Source organism: Microtus ochrogaster, chromosome 6 (genome assembly GCF_000317375.1).
Source record: "Microtus ochrogaster isolate Prairie Vole_2 chromosome 6, MicOch1.0, whole genome shotgun sequence".
Lineage (NCBI taxonomy): Eukaryota > Metazoa > Chordata > Mammalia > Rodentia > Cricetidae > Microtus > Microtus ochrogaster.
In genome coordinates, this window is record NC_022013.1 from 59,319,827 (window position 1) to 59,343,020 (window position 23,194).

At 48.3% G+C, this 23,194-nt stretch overlaps 1 protein-coding gene across 5 annotated transcripts in view; it reads right to left on the reverse strand.

The window, feature by feature from the left end:
* The window catches only part of Arhgap22 (Rho GTPase activating protein 22), a 157,783-nt gene that overhangs the window by 62,148 nt on the left and 72,441 nt on the right, over positions 1-23,194 (reverse strand). For all 5 annotated transcript variants that reach the window (XR_003377069.1, XM_026779908.1, XM_026779909.1 and 2 more), the window contains one exon: positions 11,684-11,771. Coding sequence is in view for 4 of the 5 variants with exons in the window: in XM_026779908.1 (XP_026635709.1) it covers positions 11,684-11,771 (88 nt within the window). In the remaining variant the exon portion in view is untranslated. The remainder of the gene's footprint in view (positions 1-11,683; positions 11,772-23,194) is intronic.

The window sequence follows — 23,194 nt, forward strand, 5'->3', positions numbered from 1 at the left end:
CTGTGAGCCAGCCACTATTCTGAGACTTCTGCATGTGTGACCTTATTAATATCCACAAGAACCCTATTCTGGCCCTGATTTACAAAGGGGGAATCAGGCACAAAGTGCTCAGGCCCCTGACTCCCCATTCACTGCTAGGACCTGTGGTCCTCACCTAGGCAGGTCTTCTGTGGACTGAGGTCACCCTAACAGCAGGTGTCCCCATTTCACACACAGGACTTGTGTGCCTTTCAAGGCTTCAGTGGCACTCCCAGGGCAGACACTGACGATGACATCCTTCACTGTAAACTAGTCCTACCCGGTGTCAGGTCCACGGATCAGGGTCCCAGGACTGCGAAGTGGGGTGTCACTAGTATGCCTTGCTTCTGATGCTACAGGAGGGGTCTTGGTAACCACATGAGTCTCTGTCATGTGCCTGCCCTGTGGTTGGTACCTTACCTACTGCAGGGGTGGGGAAACACTGAGACCAGCTTACAGCCTACCATCGACAGGGCAGGGCCCTGAGCACATTTTCAAGGTGACTGATACGCACTGCCGTGATGAGCATCCTGGCACCAACCTCATTGGCTTCATCCCATAAAGACTATTTCCTGCTCGGCCCCCATCTCTTAATGAGTCACTACGAGGAGAGGAGGACAGTACTGCTCCAGACACTCAGAATTCAGGCTCCTTCCCGGAACCACACTGTCCCGTTCTGGATTTTCAGGATCAGTGCTGCCAGCGACGATGGCGGTTCAAGTGAGCACTGGTGTAGAGGGAAGGGGGCCACCTGATGCCCAAGTGCATGGTTTGAAATCACTTTGCCCTGACCAAAGCTGATGCCAAAACTGATATTCGATTGTTTCTTTATCTGGACAATGAATTGGGACAGAAGGTCCTGAGGATGGACAAGAGGCTGAAGACACTTGCACAGCCACGAATACCCTTTGCTTTCTTAGCAGAAAAGCGGCCATAGTTAAGGGTGAGGTGGGAGGGCAGGGCTGGGAAAGAGCCCTTGGTGCTCCCTGTTGCCACCTCGTGGTGGAAGAGGAAAAACCCAGGGGCAACGTTCCAGGGTGTGTGTCTCAGGCAATTTGTCTGATGCCCAGCAGGCTGCCTGGCCGAGCTGCCCCCCTGCTGTGTAATCAGTGCACAGGTGCACACTGGGAAAAGGCTCGGCTCCCTGGGCTTTTCTTTGGAAGTAGTGAGGCTCAAGTGTGCTCTCTGGGAATACCTTAACAGTTTCCTCACTTTGGATGACATTGGTCTTGGGCCTGATGGACAGGAAGTAAGGTCCTTCCCAAGCCAGCCTTGGTTTTGATAGTGATGAGTTGGTGGGAACAACAGAACACCAGCTTCCCCTGAGGGACAGGGTTTCCAGAACTCTCCAGCCTGACCTCCCTGAGAGGGTGAGGCCTCTCAGTGCTCGGTGTCTGAATCCCACCCTATTTTCACTGTCACCCACCTCCGGTTCATCAGCATCAGGAGGGTTCACTCAGCAAGGGCTCACTTTCCACAGCCTATCCGTCCCATAACCCTCTTGAGTACCAAACCCAAGAAGCATTCTTTAGACCCCAGACTGTGGGCCTCCTGGGAGGCGTAAAATCAATTCTCTAGAACTTTAAACAAAAATGAAATCGGAAGTGAGGTTTGCTTGGTGGTAGAGTAGAGTTCTGGCCTAGCATATGCTGGGCCTTCAGTTGAATTCCCTAGCACATATGTATAAACACACACACACACACACACACACACACACACACACACACGAGAGAGAGAGAGAGAGAGAGAGAGAGAGAGAGAGAGAGAGAGAGAGAAGCTTTGGAAGGCACGGAACCTAAGCTTAGATCTGTTTTGCCAGACCCTTGACAGTGTATGTCTTGTTTTGGGATACAGGTAATGTTTATTGCTTATCAAAAAAAAAAAAACCATAAAAATATTGTGCTGGTGTCTCATTACTTCCAGAAGAAAACTCTGTGTAAATCAGCCCTGGGATGGTTCTTCCTCCCCAGCTCTCCCAGCAGATCAGTCCTTATTCTGCCTGCAAGGGAAATTCTCCCAATAGTTAAAAATAAAACTCCCACTTAAAAATGAAAAAGCAAGCCCGCCACCTATGGCCACAAAAGGCCCTCTATACAGGAATCTGAGGACGCTGGCTGTTGACTGGTCTTGCATTTGCATATCCAAGAGGGCCACTTAAGAGGCCCTTCACAGGACAAAGATCAGCTTCTCTGGGCTTGAGGGAAGAAAGGTACTCTCCCCCCTCCACATTTCTGCAGCGCAGACCCTCACTGAAGGCTGTTTCTTGGGCACATCTGGGGGGCTGCCCTCTGCTTCTCCCACGACTCTTCCCGCTACAGTTACCGTGGAGAATGACTTTGCACCAGACATGAGACCCTCCTGGTGCTCCTGACAGTTCACAGGTTCTGAGATCGGGGGTGGGGGATAGGAACTGGGGGGCTGTCGGTGACATGGTGGGGGGGGTAATCCACTGGCTGACTGCAGGTCTGCCTCCCCTGACCCCCCAAGCTCTAGTATGACCTCGGAACTTTGTGAGAGACCCGATTTCCCGGCACGACAGAGTGCTCCATCCTTCCTCTACAGGGGTAACGAGGGAACTGTCGATTGAATGTGTTGTCCAACGGCTCATCTGCTGGATCTGGCCTTCTTCCCTGAAGTCTCTGATACCATACTGGGATCCCACCCTCACAACGCCAGTATTTAATAAAAGCTTGCTTTAAATTTGGCTCAAAAATTGTGGAACTGGTCTTTTTCTCATGATTCTCAAGTTTAACAGATGAGGCTGAAGACCACTTTCAAGGGCACTCTCTCCTCTAGAAGAAGGTTCTAGCAGAAGGTCTTCCATGCACTTCAGTGTAATTTGGTGGGAGCTGAGACCCTTGGGGAATTATCCCTGAAGCTCACGCTGAGCAATGCTCTCAGTGGGAGAACCAGAGTGAGGTTACTGGTTCAAGTTCTCCCAATTAGTGAACGGCTAATGACTGGAGAGGGAACTCTGATGGGAATCAGGCCTGTCTAACTCCAGAGCCCAGGCCCTCAGCACATACTGTCCTGCTTCCGGCCTTCTCTTTATGAGGGTCTTTTTGAGAGTCTAGCCTCTACCAGAAGGCACCCTGGGCTCCTCCTCCTCAGGTCCGAGCTCCCCAGCAAGGCTTCTTTAGATTTATAGTTGCCAGCACCTTAGTGTGGCTGGTCCAAGGAAGCAATCAAAATATTATTTAAATTAATTTGCTTACATTTCTATAAAAACAGCTGATGTTCAATTCAGTCATTAAAAATCTCCAAGTACGTTTGGAGTGACTTAGACATGTGTGTGCTAATCGAATCACATATCTATCTATGACATCCAAATCTGGAGCAAGTACTTCTGATGAAAATTATTGTTTAAATCGACGAGAGAGTGTTTAGCCCTAAATGAGACATCTATATCACTCTCTCCGAGGCTCAGGGGACAACAGGGAAGAGGGGAGAGAGAGACCATAATAGCAGAGGCTGGGAAGAACACCAACTGGGTACACCGTGAGTCATTTATGGACTCACCGCTGCTACGGTCTCCTGCACAGAATGGACCTGACACACGCCATCATTGGGGTCCCAGGCCCTCCCCAAGGCATTGGTAGTTATTGCTTGCTGGAGGAGGGGTGGTCATTTTCTTCACTGGTGTAGCCACTGTCTCATGACGCCCATGTCTCAGGGAACAGCTCCCCGCCCCCACCCCAGTTAAACTCAATGGGTTACACACAGAAAACAGATAAGAAAGCAGAAGGGGACTCATAGGCAAGAAGAAGGGTTTCAGAGGGAGAAGAGGGGCTTGTTGAGAGCGGGGAACGGGGAATAAGGACAACTATTAAAATTAACCATAACAGCACAGGAAACTTTTGAAGAACAAAAATATATAAAAAGGAAAGAAAAACAGAAATGTTAGTGTCGAAAATGAGAAGTGTCCAAAATGAAAACCACTCACTAAATTTAGAAAGAAAATTAAAATATTTCAGTGGGGTCTAGAGGGATGACAGACAACGAGCTGGCAGGCCCTCGGCTCTGGGTTCAACCCCCAGGCTCTGAGAACCTCCCCAGCATTTTACCAAAGTTGAAGTAGCAATGCTTAGGACCTCACAGGCTGGATAAAAATGTCATTCAAGTTCTTTCACCTGATATCATCAGTTTCTTCTTTTGGTGATGGAGGCTACTAGCAAGCAAGTCAGTAACAACCACAACTAGCTGTTTGTTGAGTGTTGGTCTAGAAAAGTGTTTTTCAGCCTGTGGGCTGCAACCCTCTGGGGTTGAACAACCCATCCACAGGGATCACCCAAGACCATCGGAGAACACAGATATTTACATTATGATTGATTGGTTGATTTTATTATTATTTTTTCCAAGACAGGGTTTCTCTGTGTAACAGTCCTGGCTGTCCTGGAACTCTCTCTGGAGACCAGGCTGGCCTTGAACTCACAGAGATCCGCCTGCCTCTGTCTCCTGAGTGCTGGGATTAAAGGTGTGAGCCACCACCACCTAGTCTACATTACAATTTATAAAGTAGTAAAATTACAGTTATGAAGTAGCAACAAAAATCATTTTACGGTTGGGAGGTCACTACAACGCGAGGAATTGCAATATTAAAGGGTCGCAGCATTAGGAAAGCTGGGAACCACCGCCCTAGAACACAAATTGAGCCAAAGGAGTCAGCTGCAGGCTCCGCCACTTCAGGCACTGCCACTTCCGGCACGTTTCCCCAGTGGACACCAGTGGGAGTCTCCTCCATCAGGTCCCGTGGGTAGCTGAGATGCTTGCGTCTCAGACAGCAAGGAGGAGGCCAGACAGAGAGGCAGCAAACTGTAAGCACTCACTCTAGAATTTGCTGATTCTTCATACTCGCTGGTGGGAGTTTCTAATTTCAGTTTTAGAAATGCCCCAGCTTCTGGTGCTCTGCAGCCAAACTCCGTGGGACTGACTGCACAGAGTTAAGCTGCGATGCAGGCTGGCTGGTACCAGGTGCGGAGATAGGAGCATATCAGCACCACCCCCCACCCCCCAACCTGCAGCAGCCATCCAGGCTGTTCCTGGCGTGTCAGACACGCTGTATCTCTCTCCTACAGAGTAACCCCGGTGCTGGCTCCCTTTCAAGGTCAGGTCTTAGAGATAGCGGATTCCAGCCCTCCTGTCTGTTCCAAACTGCAGACTGCATCAGGACAGGCAGCTGTAAACTCCAGGCTGGAAGGCAACTCCGCAGCATTCAACCTTCCCTGAATAGGGCAGCCACCTCCATGACCCCAATACAGTTCCTGACCCCCGAACAGCCCTGCTGCCTGGTTCTTCCTTACAGCCCACGGTGACTGGTTGATTCTGTGTGGTCTGGTTGCTTTCTTGTCAATTCTCCCTTTGCAGGCCTTACCTAGAGCTAGCTTCCAGGACCTGCCCCAGGATCCCTAGGAAGCATGCTGAGCAATGGAGACTTAGCCCAGTCACGCCAGGGTTCTGGTCTACATCCTTTCAACCCACAGCCCTCCCTGCGGAAGCGGCAGGTGAACAGGGGTTAGCGAGCAGCTACAGGGCTTTACTGACTATTTTATTCATGAGCATCACATGGAGATTGGTCTGCCCAGTGGCTGTCAAGCCAAGCCTCTCGCTCAGCCCTTTCTTGTGGGTTTAGAGGGAGGCCTAAACTGGGCTTCGGGCCAGACACGGGAGATTCCAAGAAGTCCTCATAGGATCAAGTATGCAGGGATGGGCAGTACAGCGTTTACCAGGATATTGTTGATGTGAGAGAAAAATCTAGACAGAAGATACAAAGCCCTCAAGTGCAGCCTCTGTAAGGGGGACCTGACTCTTTCAGGTCTCAGAGAGCAGATCAGAGGCCGGGCTCTGGCCCAGAGCTAGCTCAAGGTGTAGTTCCCTTTTGCTCTCTGGGTCTGGGGTTCTAGCAAATTAGACTTGCTGGCGTGGAGGTTCCTGAACACACCTGTGGAGTGTTTAGCACCAGCGAGATCAGATGGCAGTGCTGGGCCTCCAGATAAAGAATGGACATAATAAATATTTACCTCTCTGGCACCCAGATCCCGCTCTACAACCCCAGAAACCCAACAACGAGCATTTATTAATCAGGAAGAAGTCCTGCTAATTCTGCTTCTGGGCTCTACCCTCCCAGGTCAGTACTGGGAGAGGTGAAGGCCCCCCTTTTCTTCCCAGAAAAGGACTAGGGTTTTTGGACCCTGGTGGCCATCTGCTGGTCTCACCTGCTGTCATTCCCCTTACCTGCTTGACTGCAGTGCATCTGTCTGGGTCAGCACCTTGGGGCCTGCCCTGCTGACTTCCTGTCAGCTAACTTCCTTTGTGGCATTGCTTGGTCTGTTGGGATACGTCATCTTCCTGGGCACTGCCAAGATAGGGTAACTACTGTCTTTGCTTCTCCACTACAGATTCCACTGGGAGAAGGGTACAACTGGGGTATCAGTGCCCTCTGAGGCAAGGGGCCCGAGGAAGCATTCTGCTTCTAGTGTGGTAAAGGAAAAGGTCAGGAACAAGCCAGCATCACTAGACAGCCACCTACCGCTTCCTCTGTTAATGATCATTACAACATGGACCACAGCTGCAATTACCCCATTACCAGTTAGTCCTTCCTCGGTCCTCTCTTGAAGATTCTCGGTCTCTCGGTCATCACACTAGGGCTACCTACCCACCTCTGCTCATGCCAGCTCAGCAGCTAGAAGTTCCCCTGCTGAGGTTTGAGAGTCACCACAGGGACCAGTTTCTAATCTGGCAGTGGGCTTGACCCCTGTGGGTTTCAATACTTGTTTCACATTCCATTATCCACTCACTGAGCACTTTGGAATAAAGAGATAGATGGGTGTAGGGGAGGGAACGTCCTTATCATATTCTGTATTTTAAAACACCATTATTCATGTCTGCATCCGGGCACATGCACACATTCCACGGCGTTCAAGCAGAAGTCAAAGGACAACTTTCAGAAGTTGGTCCTTTTTTCCCATCGTGCAGAAGTTTATCTTGGATCAAACACTGGTCCTGTTATCACACTCTTTGTGCTGCTGTGGGAGTGAGAATGTGACCCCGTGACTCTTAGATAGGTACCTCTTCAAGCAGCTGGCAGACCTACCAGCTCTTGTAAAACCAGCCTTGTCATGGTACCCGGCACAGATGAACTACACTTCACAGAATCCCTTGCACTGATGTGAGGTCATGTGACTTCCTTCAGGCCAGCCAGCTGGGAAAAATAATACAGCCGTTTCTAGGGTAGAACTAGTGCCTCTCCGAGGAGTGGTGCCTAGTTTGGAGACAACTTTGATGCTGGGACAAAACCATAAGGCAGGAGGATGCATGGGGACCAACTGCTTGCCAGTCAGAAGCATTCATTGTTGAACACCCCACATCACATATACACCCCCACAACACACAAAAGCTACATAATAGGCAATCCAAAGAAGACACAAAGTGCTGGAAACCTTGCTTTTCAGTCGAATTCAATAACCGGTCACCTGCATGTTCTGTACACTGAGTAGGGAGACATGGAGCCATGAACCACAGTCGGACAAGAAAAGTCCTGCTGACACTCATGCCCCCAGTGACACTGTCCTCCTATGCTTTGCTCAGTGGCTGCATCCGTGGTTCTCAGGCTCTTTGTCACCAGAGGTGAAGCCCAGAGGAAGGGAAGGGGCTCCTTGGAGAAGTCAGCACAGTGATTTTGGCATTGGCAGGTTTGTCCACTAGATGGCGGTAGAAGCATTGTTTTTTTTTTTTCCTCATTTAATTTTTGTTACACACTTGTCACTTTCTATAGGGTCGAAGGCCACAACAGGATCTATGAATTAAACTTAAGCAGATGATGCAATGTATAATTTTGCTAAGAATGATCACATGTCCCAGGGCTGTTAAACTTCCCTTCTTAGAGGGTGAGGGTCCCCCGTGGAGAATGAGGACCGGTTTCAGGGTCCTGTTCTGTCAGTGTTCTGTGACAGAATGTTGTCAACCAGTCCTTCCTTTCTCCTCCTGTCCTGCCATTGGTTCCAGAGGCACTGAACCAGGCTTCTCTATGAGGTGTCTTTTTGTTCTTTTCAGTTTTCTGTGCCCGAGACCCATCATGCAGGCACCCTCAGAATGGTCGGCAAGCCCTGCCTGTACAAACCACTGTTGTGGAAAATTATTTTAAGGTGTGTGACTTTTGTTTACACTGCATTTGCTTAACTCTGTGAAGCTGTGATTCTTTGCCTGTCTAAAACACCTGATGGTCTAATAAAAAGCTGAACGGCCAAGAGCAGGGGGAAGGATAGGTGGGGCTGGCAGGCAGGGAGTATAAACAGGAGACATCTGGGAGGAAAAAGAGGAGGAGGACAGCAGGGGCCAGCCACTCAGCTACACAGCAAGCCATGGAGACAGGAGTAAAGTCAGGTATACAGAAACAGAGAAAGATAAAAGCCCAGAGGCAAAAAGTAGACGGGATAATTTAGAATAAGACAAGCTGGCTAGAAACAAGCCAAGCTAAAGCCGGGCATTCATAACTAAGAATAAGCCTCCATGTGTGAGTTATTTGGGAGCTGGCTGGTGCCCCCCCTCAAAAGCAAAGAGAATAAAACATTTCATAATGGACAACCCCTGTCCTATCCCACTTCAACGCTGGGAGACACCAACGTGGACCCTAGCAGCCACACTTCCTGTCTCTAACTTCCTGCTCAGGTAACTGGCCTCCACCTAGTAAGTACGCTATTTACCTTGTCTTCAGCTCAGGATGGCAATTCCCTCTGATTCTTTCAGGGTGGAGGTTGTGCCCTGGCCTCTCCAGGGGACCTGGAGGCCAGCTCAAGATCAGGGTCATACCAGGGGCTACTGAGCCTTGAGTGAAAAGGCTCATTGAGCTTCTGATTGCTGCTGTGGTTTAAGGTGGGGTTACTCATTCCCCCTTCTTTTACTCTTTCCTTTCTTGTCCACGCTGGCCTCAAAACTGTAATTCTCCTGCCTCAGCTTTGTGGAAGCTGAGATTACAGTACTTATTGTCATTCTGGGCCCCATCTTTCTTACTATCATAATTGTTCCTTTTCTAGCCACAGTAAGGCCCAGTCCTCTGTTGGGAACTTGGTGACATAGAGCTTAGCCTAGGGCAGGCTGACCTAGGAGGTCCAGGTTCCCCTTTGGCCAGCTGTGTGACCTCAGGGAGGTTCACCTAGCATCTCTGGGCTGTCACATTTTCATGGGCTATAAAGAGAGTGGAATATTTCCAGCTGTTTCAGAATATCCTGAGACTCTTGGGATCAGGCTGGGAGGAAGTCCCAAGATTGCAGAAACCCTGGAAAGAGGTTGGAGGAGGTGAGCTACCCCAGGGCCCCTCCCAGCACTAGTGCTGAATTCTCTCTGCACACGGTTGTGCAGCCCTTGGAGCCAGAGTGGTCCCTTACCCACCTCTTCTGCCTCTCCCGAGTGGCCTTAGCACCTCCCTGCTTCTACCTGGGGTCTCCGGAGGGGCCATGTGACAGAGGCAGTGGAGCAGCTATGGGCAGTTCTGGGAGTCATGTGAGTCTGTGCTCAGCCAGTCAGCTTCTGTGCTGGGAAAAGGGGATCCTTGAGCTTTCCCTCCTGAGACCAAGCCCCCAAACCTGTGTGTGAGAAGATCTCTTGAACATCAAGCTTCTGCTCCTCAGAACCATGATCTAAACGGATTTTTATTAGCTAAAATGTGTGTGTGTGTGTGTGAACTCAGGCATGAACACGCCATGACATGCATACATATGCGTGGAGGTCAGAGCACACCTCTTCAGAGTCAATTCTCTCCTGTAACCTTGTGAGATCTCAAGGTGGCCCTTGGGTCACCAGGCCTGCCCACAAGCCCTTCTATCCACTGAGGCATCTTGACAGCTCATTTTTCGTCTTTATAAATCTCCCAATCTGTGGGTACAGCAACAGAGAACAGAGTCAAGTACCCCTTCAGTGCTACTACTATGTGCCATGGCGCATGCTGCTGTTCTCTCCCATCTCCCCTAAACAAGCACACTGTCACAGAGGGGCTTTTTGAGTATTGTAAAAGGCAGAACAATGGCTCATATAAATGTTCACTCCCAAGTTGGGCGGTGGTGGTACATCCCTTTAATCCCAGCACTCAGGAAGCAGAAACAGAGAAACAGGTGGATCCTGAGGAGTTCAAGGCCAGCCTGGTCTACAGAGTGGGTTGTTCCAGGAGAGCCATAGCTGTTACAAAGAGAAACCCTGTCCCAAAAAACCAAAAATTGAAAAAAAATCATGTGCCACAACTCCCAGCTGAGAAGTACATATTTGTATTTTCACTTTACCCATTTTCCCAGAATCCCCAGGATAGTGGCCTGCAGATTTCTCAGCCTGGGCTCAGCTTACCCCTTGGTAGAAAGCAAGAGCCAGGTCATTTCCTCATGGTGTCTGAGGGTGTCTACTACACCTCTCTGACTGTAAATTTACCACCTCACAATCCCCCCACGGAGTTTCCCAAACACTCAGGGCTTCCCAGGAGTCTCGTTCACATCCTCACCCCTGCAAACACTCTTGCCATCAAGTCTCTTTCTTCAAGTATCTGCAACTGTTCTCAAAGCCCTCTGTCCACGAACATTTCAGTCCGTACATGAGACAAGCCCGAAATGCCAGGATTAAGCCCAAAGGGCGTCTCTTTCAATGGCTGGCTGGTGGAAATTGGTGGGAATGCCTCCAGCCACCCATTACCCGGCAACGTCCCTTCGAGGCTCAACCTGCCCCAGTGAGACAGAGTTGGTGTCCGTACATCAGTGCGTTGTCTAGCACCTCCTGGTCCTTCCCTGGGTCCTTCCTCATGCTTCGGGGGACAACCTCTAGAAAATGCTGCCCAGATCCTGTCTCAGGTTCTGATTCTGGTGGAGGTCAAGGGAAATGGGCCCTATTGTGAGAGCGGGTCACCTGACAGACCGTACGTAGCTCAGTAAGGACCACACTGAACAACCTGGAACTGCAAAAACCTGTTCTGTCACTGCTAACAGGACAATGGGTCTGTGGGGAACTGTGTCCCTCCTACGGTCCTATAATTCGGCTTTGAGATGCATAATAAGCCTATGGTGGTCTTCTGAATCGGTTAACAATGGACTGTGATCCGATTTCCACGTATGTTTACATCTTCACCCTAAGGCAGTTCTCAACCTGTGGGTTGTGACCCCTTCGGGAGTCACATATCAGATAGTCTGCATATCAGATATTTACATTACAATTTATAAAAGTAGCAAGATTATAGTTATGAAGGAGTAACAAAAATAATTCTATGGCTGGGCGTCACCACGGCACGAGGAACTGTATCAAAGGCTCATTTTCTCTTATCCAAGAACTAATTATCCAAACAACAGATTGGCTTTTTTTTTTTTTTTTTTCTCGAGACAGGGTTTCTCTGTGGTTTTGGAGCCTGTCCTGGAACTAGCTCTTGTAGACCAGGCTGGTCTCGAACTCACAGAGATCTGCCTGCCTCTGCCTCCCGAGTGCTGGGATTAAAGGCGTGCGCCACCACCGCCCGGCTCAGATTGGCTTTTCTTATTTCTTCCCCTAGATTTTCTAGCTTTTGGCCCAAGTTTCTGCCTTAGCTTGGGTACTTTTTCTTGCAGTCTTCCTGTAAGAATTAGGATTGTGGGGGCAGGAGCACAGTCATGCCCCCATGGGGCCACCAGGACCCCTTCAGCACACAACAGCCCCCTGGGCCTACCTGGAGTGATCTCAAACAGGTGTCTCCCCGGGTCCTCAGGGTCTGGAAGAAGTTCGGTCACTTGTGTCCCTTGTAGAGAAATAAAGCCCTGAAATGGAGACAAACACAAACAGGAAAGCTGAGAAGGCTGGGAAAGGGCTCTTCAGAGTGGAGAGGTACTAGGGCGGGGTTCAGTCCTCCACCTGGCAAGGCAGGTTGGGTACCAGGAAGAAATGTGTGCTCCTTTTCTGTGGCAGGGGACCAGGCACCAAGGACACCTTCACCCACAATCTGAGCACACAGTTGGAGGGTGGGAGGCGCTTCCCAGTGCAAGACAAGGCAAAGCAACGCTGAGGCCAAGAGGACAACCGGACTCTTCTCCATCCCTCACCTCCCCCTTCCAAAGGCTCACGGTGGTCTGCTGAACCAATAGGAGCGAAGGTGTGGAGAGAGAGAGAGAGAGAAAGAGAGAGAGAGAGAGAGAGAGAGGAAGGCTCGAGCTCCAGAGCTCTGGAGATGACATTGGCAATAGACAGCATCACACAGCTGTGTGAATACAATCTGCCATGGCCAGGCAGGATGTGATTTCATTCATTCCTCTTGGTTTTATTTATGCTTTCAATTTATTATTGTTGTTATTGTTATTATTATTTTAGTTTTTTTTGAGACAGGTTTTTCTGTGTATCCCTGACTGTCCTGGAAGCCACTCCGTAGACCAGGTTGGCCTCAAACTCAAGAGATCAACCTGCCTTTGACTCTGGAGTGCTGGGATTAAAGGCATGTGTTACCATGTCCAGTTCAATTAATTATTAAGGGATTTCTATTGCAGTGCTGGGGATTGAACCCAGGACCTCTCATATTCTAGTCACATGCTCTCTCATCGAGCTGCATTTTCAGCCTGAGGTTTTACTTCTACAGAATAGGAGTCAACAACATGTACAAAGTCACCAACCTAGACAGTGCCATCCCTCTGTCATAGGCGAGCACAGTTGTCCCTTGGAATCCACAGTGTATTGGCTCCAGGACCTCTTGGATGCTCTTTCTGAAGCTCAGACTAATGTCTGTATAAAGGGACATGGACCCTCACTCCTCAGGAAAGTTCCACAAGTCAGATTCCTGCTTGGTAAGTTCTTCCCAAAGAGACGAAGTGTTGTCTCCCTCACCCACAGGCTAGCCAGAGCCCTCTTTACTCTCTGGAAGAGTTCCTTTAAGTCACACGTGCAGCTTTGCTTAGCTTAGACTACACACACTTCTATCCTTTCTATGGAAAACCATTCTCAACTCCATTCCTGCAGTCAGCTCTCCACGTTCAAATCCTAGCTCAGCTGTAGATAAGCCGTGTCATTTCTCTGTACCTCACTTTCTTTATCTGGGCATCGGGACTCACACTAGCTCCTTGTAGGGCGGTTCTGACCATGCATGAATTAATACTGGACATGTCCTTAGCGTGGGTCCTGGCACACAGTGAGAACAGCTGTGTGTGTGATTAGTTTTGAGAAATGGTCTCACCATGTAACCCCAGCGGACGTGGAACTCACTATTTAGACTAGGTTAACCTTGAATTCATAGAGGCCCATCTGCCTCTGTCTCTTGAGTTCAAGGTGTGCACCACGCCGCTGGGCTAAGAACTGTGTGTCACTAAATAAATCTCTTTATTATGGTTCCACATCATCCATGAGTCTGCATTTGACTAGTTGAAAGGGTCAGGGTCTGCTTCCCCACTTCCCAGCTCCGCTCCTCTGCCTGCCAGCAGACATTCTCCTCCTGGGCCAGTAACATTGTAGTCCTCACAACGTCCCCACTTTAGTCCTGTTGAGCAGATAAGGAAGCCGGGGGTAGGGTGGGGGGACAGAGAGTGAAGCATTAGCCTGCAGCTGACTCGGGCCTTTTCTGGCAGACCCTGACCACAGCAGGATAACGGGAGCCTTATGTCTGCTGGCATCTGTGCTTCGGGGATGTATGGAAATGCCTCTTGTCATATAAGCAACCTCCAGGCAGGATGGAATCTGCACCCACAGATGCTTGCTCCAGGGAAATTATAGCAATAAGCCAGGGACCCAGCTGGTAATTGCCGTAACTGAATTACTGGTTGTGCTCTTGCTAGGGAACAAGGAACTACAGGGAATAAATTAGGACAGCAGCCCCAGGACGTGGGAACGCGCTCATTAGAGGGCGTGCACGAGATTCATCACTGAGTCCCGGCACTTGCTGCTTCCGTCAGTCGGTTACGGAAGCTTTGCTGCATGTTTTCCCTCTGCCTCAATGACGGTCATCCACACAACACGGGTAACAACATCTATCTTCACTGACATGACTTTCTACGAGGCGAAAGGGAAAAGGCAGAAATAGCTGCTGTTGTGGGAACTGGTGCTCTGTTCCTGGCTCTTAAACCCACATGATTGAATTTGATCTAGAAGTCCTGCGGGGCAGGTTCCGCTATTGCCGTCTCCTTGCATCAGAGGATAGAGGTGGGGGAGGCAAAGTGCAGGCTCCTGATGTCTCTGCGGCTAGCGAGGGTCAGCGGGGATATGAGGTTCCACCTGCCCACCCTGCTCTCCACTTTTGTGACAGTAGCTTCCCACCAGCTCAGCTTGCTTCTAAGAAGTCACTGTGGGAATCCCTGTGTGACCCCATCACTGCAAGAAACCTTGATACTAACCTGGGGATTCGCCCAACACTGAACCCCCAACCTTCTCAAAAGTCGGAAGCAAAGCTTTGATCCGAGGGTACTGGGATTAGGTGGGACAGGGTGTGGTCCCAAGAAGCCTGCTCTCCTGATTAGGTAATGTGATGGGTGTTAACTCCTGATTGCATAGTGTGATGTGTGTTAGCTCCTGATTGGGTAGTGTGATGTGTGTTAGCTCCTGATTGGGTAGTGTGATGTGTGTAACACTGTACTGAAAGTACTTGTTAGGAGTCCACCAAACTTCCATACAAACCTGAGCTTGCCACACAAGCGACCCCAGAGCTTGTTGGAACACAGAGGTCTGGGCTTCTGGGGTTCTCCAGTAAGAAAAACAAAGCCGTCAGTTTACATGTTTGGCATCCTCTGTAGAACACAGGTCTCTTTCCTTCATGGCCAGTTTCATGCTGTCACTGAGTGTGGAGTCGGGAAGAGAGTCACTATAGTGTCTGCCACAAGGCCATCACCTCGGAGGACAGGACACAGTCAGTGAAGCCAGGTGAGAAAAGATACAGATGGGAGCTGAGTTCTTCCCTTTGCTTTTACTACAGCCGATTTAACTGTGGGCCTGGGGTGAATGAATTGATCATGGGGTCTGTCTGTTCAGGGGAGCACAGGACTCCACCCCGGACTTTCGAATTCCACAGTTCTGGAGAAAGCAGTCGAATGTGTATTTCTACCTAATTTTCTGATGTTGGTGGCCACAGGCATATGATTTGAGACCTGCTGGCCTACAGTAGCAGTCAAAAGTTGGTGCTTTCCCTCCAAGTTCAGTCCTCACCTAAATTTGTTCCCTGTAGAACGGTAGCATTGACTCCATGGAGCCATCATGACACAGCGATCGCTTGTGATCTGCTCCAAAGATGGAGGCTGTGTTTGTAATCCTGAACATGCAGGTCATGTGGCCAATGAGTAGCTGCTTCTAACTCTCAGACAAAGCCCCAACCAAACAGGTCCTGGGATTGTCTTGAGGGGAGTGTTCAAAATAAGCATTCACAGGGTCCTACTGGCTTTCTTTTAAGGGTGTGGGGCCAGGCCCAGACCCTTTGATTCTGGAAGGGGCCAAGCTCATAGTCTGTGCTACAGTGACACAGTCTGATGAAAGTCTATGGGCACACAGTGAGAGCACACAGCTCTAAGGCCCTTCCTCTTTTCCCCAGGACTGAACCCATAGGCACTGGCCATTGGTACATCTGCTCAGCCTGCGTGTCTGAGCTCATCCCCAGGAGTTACAGCTGACTTCGCTCATCTCTAGCTCTGGCCTCCAGAGTTTATTGGGATAGATGACTCATGAGCTAAGAACACAGCATTCTGTCTGTCTTCAGCAAGGCCCCACAGCCAGGACTGTTGCTGTCTCCACCATAGCGCCTGCCCCAGCTCCCCCAGTTACCAAATTCTAGAAACTGCATACAGAGAACAGAGCTCTGGGAAATGGGTAGGACAAGCCCAGCTGAGGGGCTTTTGGGAGGGAGTATATTTCAAAGACAGCAGCAAATTAAAACGCTTACTTAAAGATCCATCATCTACCCGGACAGTGATGGTGCACGCCTTTTATCCCAGAATTTGGGGGGCAGAGGCAGACAGAGATCTGTTAGTTCAAGGTCAGCCGGGTCTACATAGTGAGTTCCAGGACAGTCAGGAATACACAGAAAGGCCCTGCCTTAAAGCAAACAAGCAATAAAAATCCATCATCTAGGTGACATATTAAATGCAAACCTCAGAAGCTCCTTAGGCTGAAGAACAGCAGTTCAGCGACGAGCTTCAGCCCATCCCATGTGCCTAAACCTCACAGTGAGTAACTTGGGGTGCAGGGGTTGTCTGAATGCAGAAAGTCTCCTGTACCAGCCTCTGTGCATGTTGGTTATCTCCTGCTATCCAATACACCTAAAACTTAGTAGCCTGAAACTATGGTACTATTTTGTCAGACAGCTTCTGTAGGGCAGGAATTTGGAAGCAGAGTCGTTGGATAGTCTGCGGCTTTATAAGGAGACAGTTAAGTCCAGAAACCTGAAAGCTTGAAGAAGACCAGAGGTAGGTTTTCAAGTTGGCATACTCAAGGAGAGCTGTAAAACACACCCAGCCTCCCGAGGCACAAAGGAGTGTGTGAGTGACAGACCCAGCTGGGAGGATTATCCATAATTCAGCTCTCCAGAGGAAAACATACTTAGAGAGCTTGGAAACAGGAACCTGGAGAAAAGATAATTTAAAAAAAAATTTGTTTATTTATTATGTGTACAGTGTTCTGCCTCCGTGAATGCCTGCAGGCCAGAAGAAGGCACCAGATCTCATTCTCCATGGCTGTGAGCCACCAATTGGTTGCTGGGAATTGAACTCAGGATTTCTGGGAGAGCAGCCAGTGCTCTTAACCTCTGAGCCATCTTTCCAGTTTCCAGAGAGAAAAGATAATTTTTAAAAATGGGCAGAAGGGCTGGGAATTGAACTGAGTTGACAGAATGCTTGCCTAGCGTGCTCAAGGCCCTCGGTTTTAACCCTCGAGGCTAAGTTAGCATCACTTCTTAACACTAACTGTAATGGTGCTTGCCTGTAATTACAGCCCTTTGGAGGTGAAGGCAAGAAGGTTAGAAAGTCAAGGTCACCCGCGACCCAGGCCAGCCTGGGTTACATGAGATCTGTCTTTAAACCACAAAGCACGTAAGGCAGCGTGTTAGCGAGATGTAGGTCGATTTCACAAGATCAGATTATGTAATCACCTTCACAGAAGGGGGAAGACTGAAAAATGTTTAGAGAAATGGTCAGAAACAAACCCTCAGATTCTTGGACTCCGATAAGCCTCAAGTATAAGAAACAAACGGAACTGAAATGTACACATCAGAATCAAAAGGCTCAAAGACAATTATGAAAAGGAACCACTGACAGGAGCCAGTAGAAAATGACATTGTTTGTTCAGAGGGACAAGAAGGAGGATGATAGTAGACTTCTCACCAGAACAGTGTGAGCGAGAAGCCAGCCTAGCAGTGTGTATTTCTGTACATGCGCAACTACAGTAAAGCAACAACAACAACGCAACCAACCTCACATTCAAAATATAGTGGAAATGACCTTCAAAAGTGTCGGTTAAATAAAACCCTTTAACAATATACAAAGTCACAGGGATGGAGAGATGGCTCAGTGGTTAAGAGCACTGGCGGCTCTTCCACAGGACCCGGATTCAATTTCCAGCACCCATATGGCAGCTCACGACTCTCTGTAACTCCAGTTCCAGGGATCTGACACCTCACAGGACATACATACAGGCAAAACGCCAATACATATAAAATAAAAATACATTTTAAAAGATATATAAAGACTGAAAGAAACAGAGACAATCAGTTGGCCGGAAAATAGTATTTGATAAAAATGAGAAAGGTACCCAGTCTCTAGACATTTTTTTTTCGGTTGTTCGAGACAAGGTTTCTCTGTGTAGCCCTGGCTGTCCAGAAACTTGCTCTGTAGACCAGGCTGGCCTTGAACTCACAGAGACCCACCTGACTCTGCCTCCTAAGTGCTGGGATTAAAGGCACGTGCCACCACTGCCTGTCTGTTATTATTTTATTTTTATACATGTATTTATTGTGTGGAGAGGTCAGAGGATAACTTGTTGATTTGGCTCTCTGCTTCCAGAAAATTTACTGATCTAATAAAGACTCATAGGAAAGGTGCAGGAAACACAGCATACAGAATCAGTTACTTTTCTACATACAAGTAATAAACTTGCTGAGAAATTAAAATAAAACCATACCATTTAGCCATAGCTTAAAAATGTAAATACAAGAGCCAAGCAGTGGTAGCACATCCCTTTAATCCCAACACTTGGGAGGCAAAGGTTGGCCTGGTCTAGAGAGTGAGTTCTAGTATAGCCAAGGTTATTCAGAGAAACCATCTCCAAAAACCAAACAACCATAAAATAAATACAAATACACTGTGTTCATATATGAGCTCCTCAAATAAAAATGACAAATACCTAGGAGTAAACCTAGCCAAGAGATTAAAGGCCTCCACAATGAAATGTTAAGACAATGGTAAAGTGGCTAGAGAGGTGGTTTGTTTGGCAAAGCGCTTGCTGTGCATGTTTGAACCCATTTAGAAAAACCAAGCATGGTAATGCATGCCTGCAATCCCAGCGCTGGGGCGGTAGAGACAGGAAGAGCCCTGGGGCTTGATGGTCCGCCAGTTTATCTGAATCGCCAAGCTCAGGTTTAGGGAGAGACCATGTGTCAAAAAGCAAGGTGATAGCAATTGAGGGAGACCTACCTGTCAACCTCTGCACACACATGTAGGTGGAAAGTGACAGAGGAGGACACCCCTTTAGTTTCCATGTGGAGTCTGTGTTAACACACACACACACTGCAGCATTAATATATCCGCAGCTCTCCTGACCCTCTTCATGGGACAGAACATGTTCATTCGTTTAGGTGATTATCACAGATACATTTTGAGGGGAGCCATCTGTTTGGATCACTGGTCTGTGACTCAACTTCATGTATGTATTGTATAAAATCTAACGGTAGCTCAAGTACTTTCCTTTTTTCCTTTTCTTGTGACACTGGGCCTTAAACCCAGGGCCTCTGGCACCAGAATGCTGTGCAAGTATTCTACTACCAAGCCACACCCATACCCCCGCAAACCAAGTAGTTTTGATTAAAGTCTGGTGTATAAATTGAAAAACACAGTAATGAGATTTCAAAGGCAGCATGAAGAATGTAAAATACCCCAATAATTTTATATGCTATCACAATGAAATAAAAGCATTTTGATATGTTGGCATAAATAAACTTTATTACTAAAAGCAGAAATATAGGCTAAAGATGGCTCACAACCATCTGTAATGAGATCTGGTACTGCCCTTCTGGCCTGCAGGCACACATGCAGACAGAATAACGTATACATAATAAATAAATAAATCTTAAATAAAAAGAAATCCATAGCATAGTAACCATGGTTTGAGTGTTGAGTTTCCCCCAGATTCCTATGTTGGAATGTCCCAAATATCAAAACTAAGAAGTGCGGGCCTCTGGGAAGTGATTAACAGTGTGGAGCCCTCCAGAGTGGGATCAGTGACTTTAGGAAAGGTGCGTGAGGACCCCCACAGATACAATGTAAACGGATGTTCACACTGTAGGATTTGCAAAACAGAGATACATCCTCCAGTACATACTAAACTGTCTCAAGACTCCTTATAAAACCCAGCACAGCGAAGATGCTAGGTAAACAGTTGACATAATACTGTTTGGAGAAACGAAAACAAAGAAAAAAAGGCTCCACATGTTCATACAGGCATAGAGACTTGTCTGCTCCAATGTTGTTAGTCTGCAGTCAGGCAAACACACACAGTCTTCAAATATGGAGGCCAACTGTGTTCAGGGAGGGCACAGAATTCCTACACGTTGGGGGGGGAGGAACGGTGAGGGCCTTTTCGCGTCCTACCCTGTAATGTTTACGCCCAGATAAGAACATTAAAATAATATTAAAGTTCAAAAAAAGGCAGTTCGATAATTGAAGGGCTGCTCAGGCCTGAGGAATGGGCTGTTGGCATGTGTCTCCTCCCATCACCCGTCACCCATTCCCCGCACATCCCCCTTCATGTCAGGATCAGGCCAGCCTGCTCAACCCTTCCGCAGTCAGAATGTCCATCCGTCACTCCCATACAGAGACTGATAGCCTCGTCATCTGTGAGCATTTAGTGGGGCAGGCCTCTCAACTCCCCTCAGACTAAAACCCTCCACCAGAGTGTGCACAGCGGCAGAACTCTGCTTGCCTGCCTCTAGTCAAATGTCACACCCAGGACCTAACTCGTGAAAGACAGACAAACGTCACATCTGTGATGGGACTCACATGGAAACCACCTAGGTTTTATCCTTAGACAGGTCAGGTCTCAGTCCTGGCCCACTGTTTACTGATATTAGGTACTGGGGCTAAGTTTGCTTTTCCTAGTGTTTCCCTCTCTGTGGAATGTTGGAGAGGCATTTCCCTCTAGTTGCCTCTGATGGGATGGGGTACTCAGAGGACCTGGGTTGGAGTCCGGCTATGTAGGTACCCAGGACCTCTCAAAAAAAAAAAAAAAAGACAGTATTGAACAATCTTATCACTGTGGCTTGGAGGTCACACTGGGCCTTCAGGGGATGCCTGTGTCACCCAGAGTCTCAGTTTCCTTCTCAGTAATGTGGGGCTGTATGAGGATTTCCTGAGCTAACTCTTGGGCGTCTCCAGGCCCAGCACCTGGAGAGAGGACTGTTGTGATTGGTGAGAGCTACACAGTCAAGTCTGCTTACGATCAAATGTTGTAGGATGCAGAATATATGCACGCATGTGCACGCGCGCGCGCGCGCACACACACACACACACACACACACACAGAGATACACACACACACAAATGCTTAAGAACCATCACCAGGAAAGATGTGGAGATGGCCCAGCAGCTAAGAGCCCTGGCTGCTCTTCCAAAGGATGAAGGTTTGACTCCTAGCACCCATACTGGTGTCTCACAACCATCTGTGACTCCAGTTCCAGGGAGTTTCAGCTCTTCTGGTCTGCACCATCAATGCACACATGCGCCACACAGACACCTATGTGGGCAAAACACCCACACACATAACAAAAATAATGTCTAGAAAAAGTTCTGGGGTTTGTAATGTAGTAGTATAGGTCTTGAAAAGATGACTTCATGGGCTCAGGCCTGATTTTCTGACCTTTAGACATGAAAATATTTCTGTGGTCCCCCATTACCATACTTAATGTGTCATGAAATAAGGTAGGGGAGTCTGAGGTGACAGGATAGGGTCCTTCTCTAGAGTTTATGATACTGTAAGGACTCTCTGCCGAGCCTGGGGTGTGTCTCTGCAGCTCCTCCACTTCCCTGGATCCTGGGTTTGCCCTAGTGTTGAAGCCTTTGCAATCCTAACTCAGCTAAACTTAGCAAAGGGAGGCTCTCTGGGAAGTCTTCATTTCTCACCGTGACTGTGTGAAGTCCCTGTAATGAAGGTGGAAGATAAGCTCCTCACAGGCGGAGTCTTGCAGAATGGCAGGCTGGTTTTCGAGAGCAATCGTTCAGGTTCCTTATCTGGTGTAATTCTGATGGAGCCTCAGATCCATCTTCAAAAGTTTCAGCCATCTGACACCTAGCCAGGAACCAGATCTCTCCGAACTCGACATAAATAATCCAAACATGAAGGAATCTCATTGTCAAGTGGGGAAGCAGCCTCCCTCCCTCCTTATCATCCAGGTCCATGGCCAGGAGCCATCACCCTCCACAAGACAGAGACCCGGGCAAAGGACAGAGATGAATGAGTGTTTGGGTGAGACCCTCCCATCCCTGAGGAGAGGGGGCACTCCCTAAGGAGTGGGGGGCAAGTCAGTTGTCTGTCTTTGCTAAGACACTGTCTTGACAGTTCAGATTTACCCCGGACTCTGGGTATTCTCCCACCTGCGTACCAGAACCGGTCCAGGGAACACTGTATTCCACATGATGGCTTGGGGCTTCTTTGGTTTTATCCAGAAAAATCTTAGACCTAGGTTGGAGTGTGCCTGAGGATCAGGGTCCCAAGAACAGACTCTTCTGTGGGGTTCTCCATACCTTATAATCCCCCAGCTGATCATTTCCAGCCCAGTTCTGAACCACTGAAAAATCCGGCTGAGAATAAATGATGAGTCTAGGCATGAGGCATGGGTAGAGAAGGCCCTCAGATCACAAATAACAGTCTCTCCCAAGGCCCCAGAAAGTGCCCTACCCAAGGTGAGAAGGTCCTGCTTATTGTGCAATTAGTTATGTGACAGCTCAGAGGCTGAACTCTAAGCTAGACTCCCCAAATTGTGTGTCCTGATTCACCCCAAGTCACTCTGAAGAATTCCCTGCAGATAGGGGTATTCTGCTGGCTGTGGATGAGCTGTACCAATGACCCCAGCAGCACCCTGGGAGTTCCTCCTCCTTCCTTGGCCTATTGCCATGTTCATGAGCTAAGATGCTATTGCATGTTGGGAAGAGTCTGTATGGACCCAGAGCCCTTTGGGGCAGCTTGAGTTAGAGTGCTGAGTTGGGTCCCAGGGTGCTATGTGGCTAGTGTTGTGGAATGCTAAACCGGGGATTGCCTAAACTCTCTAGTGTTTAGCCTGCCCAGCAGGAGGGGGAGAGGCAAAAGGGCATGCTATTTTGTAATAGGGTGGAGAAGGGTCTAGAGCCATGAAATCTCTATCTATTATAGTTTTTGAGAGGTCTGAGGGTGGGAACACCCGGTCAGATGAGGTTAGTGGACCTGGAAGGCAGTGGTGTCCACTTCATCGTCAAGCACCCTTTCAAACATGACCGTGACCTTCTCTTTCTCTCTCTTCCTTCCCGGCTGGGTCAACCTGGGAGGCCACGGAGACAGCTGAAGCCTAAGCCTCAACCACAGCTGATGTTGCTCCATTAAAAGGTAAACTTTTGGTATGTTTATCAAGACGATCTCAGAGGACATCAGTGTTGGTTATTTTAACTAAAGAGATGCTATTTTGAGAAAATAAATATTGATGTTGTCTTGAACTACTTACCCCCCACACATGCACATACAAACGCGCACGTACACACGCGCATACACACACACACACACACAAATTTTGAACAGTAGCACTATTAAATATTAATTTCCATATTGGTAAAGCTTCTTAATAAAACAAAAATTCCTTCTTATTCCATTTTATTTTCTGCAGTTTCAGTTACATTTGGCCAACCATAGTCTGGAAGTTCAAAGTGGAACATTCCAGAAATAAACATTTTAATATATATATATATATATGTATATATACACACACAAAATTATACATACATACATATATATGTATGTATGTATGTATAATTTTTGTATTTTCTTTTGTTTT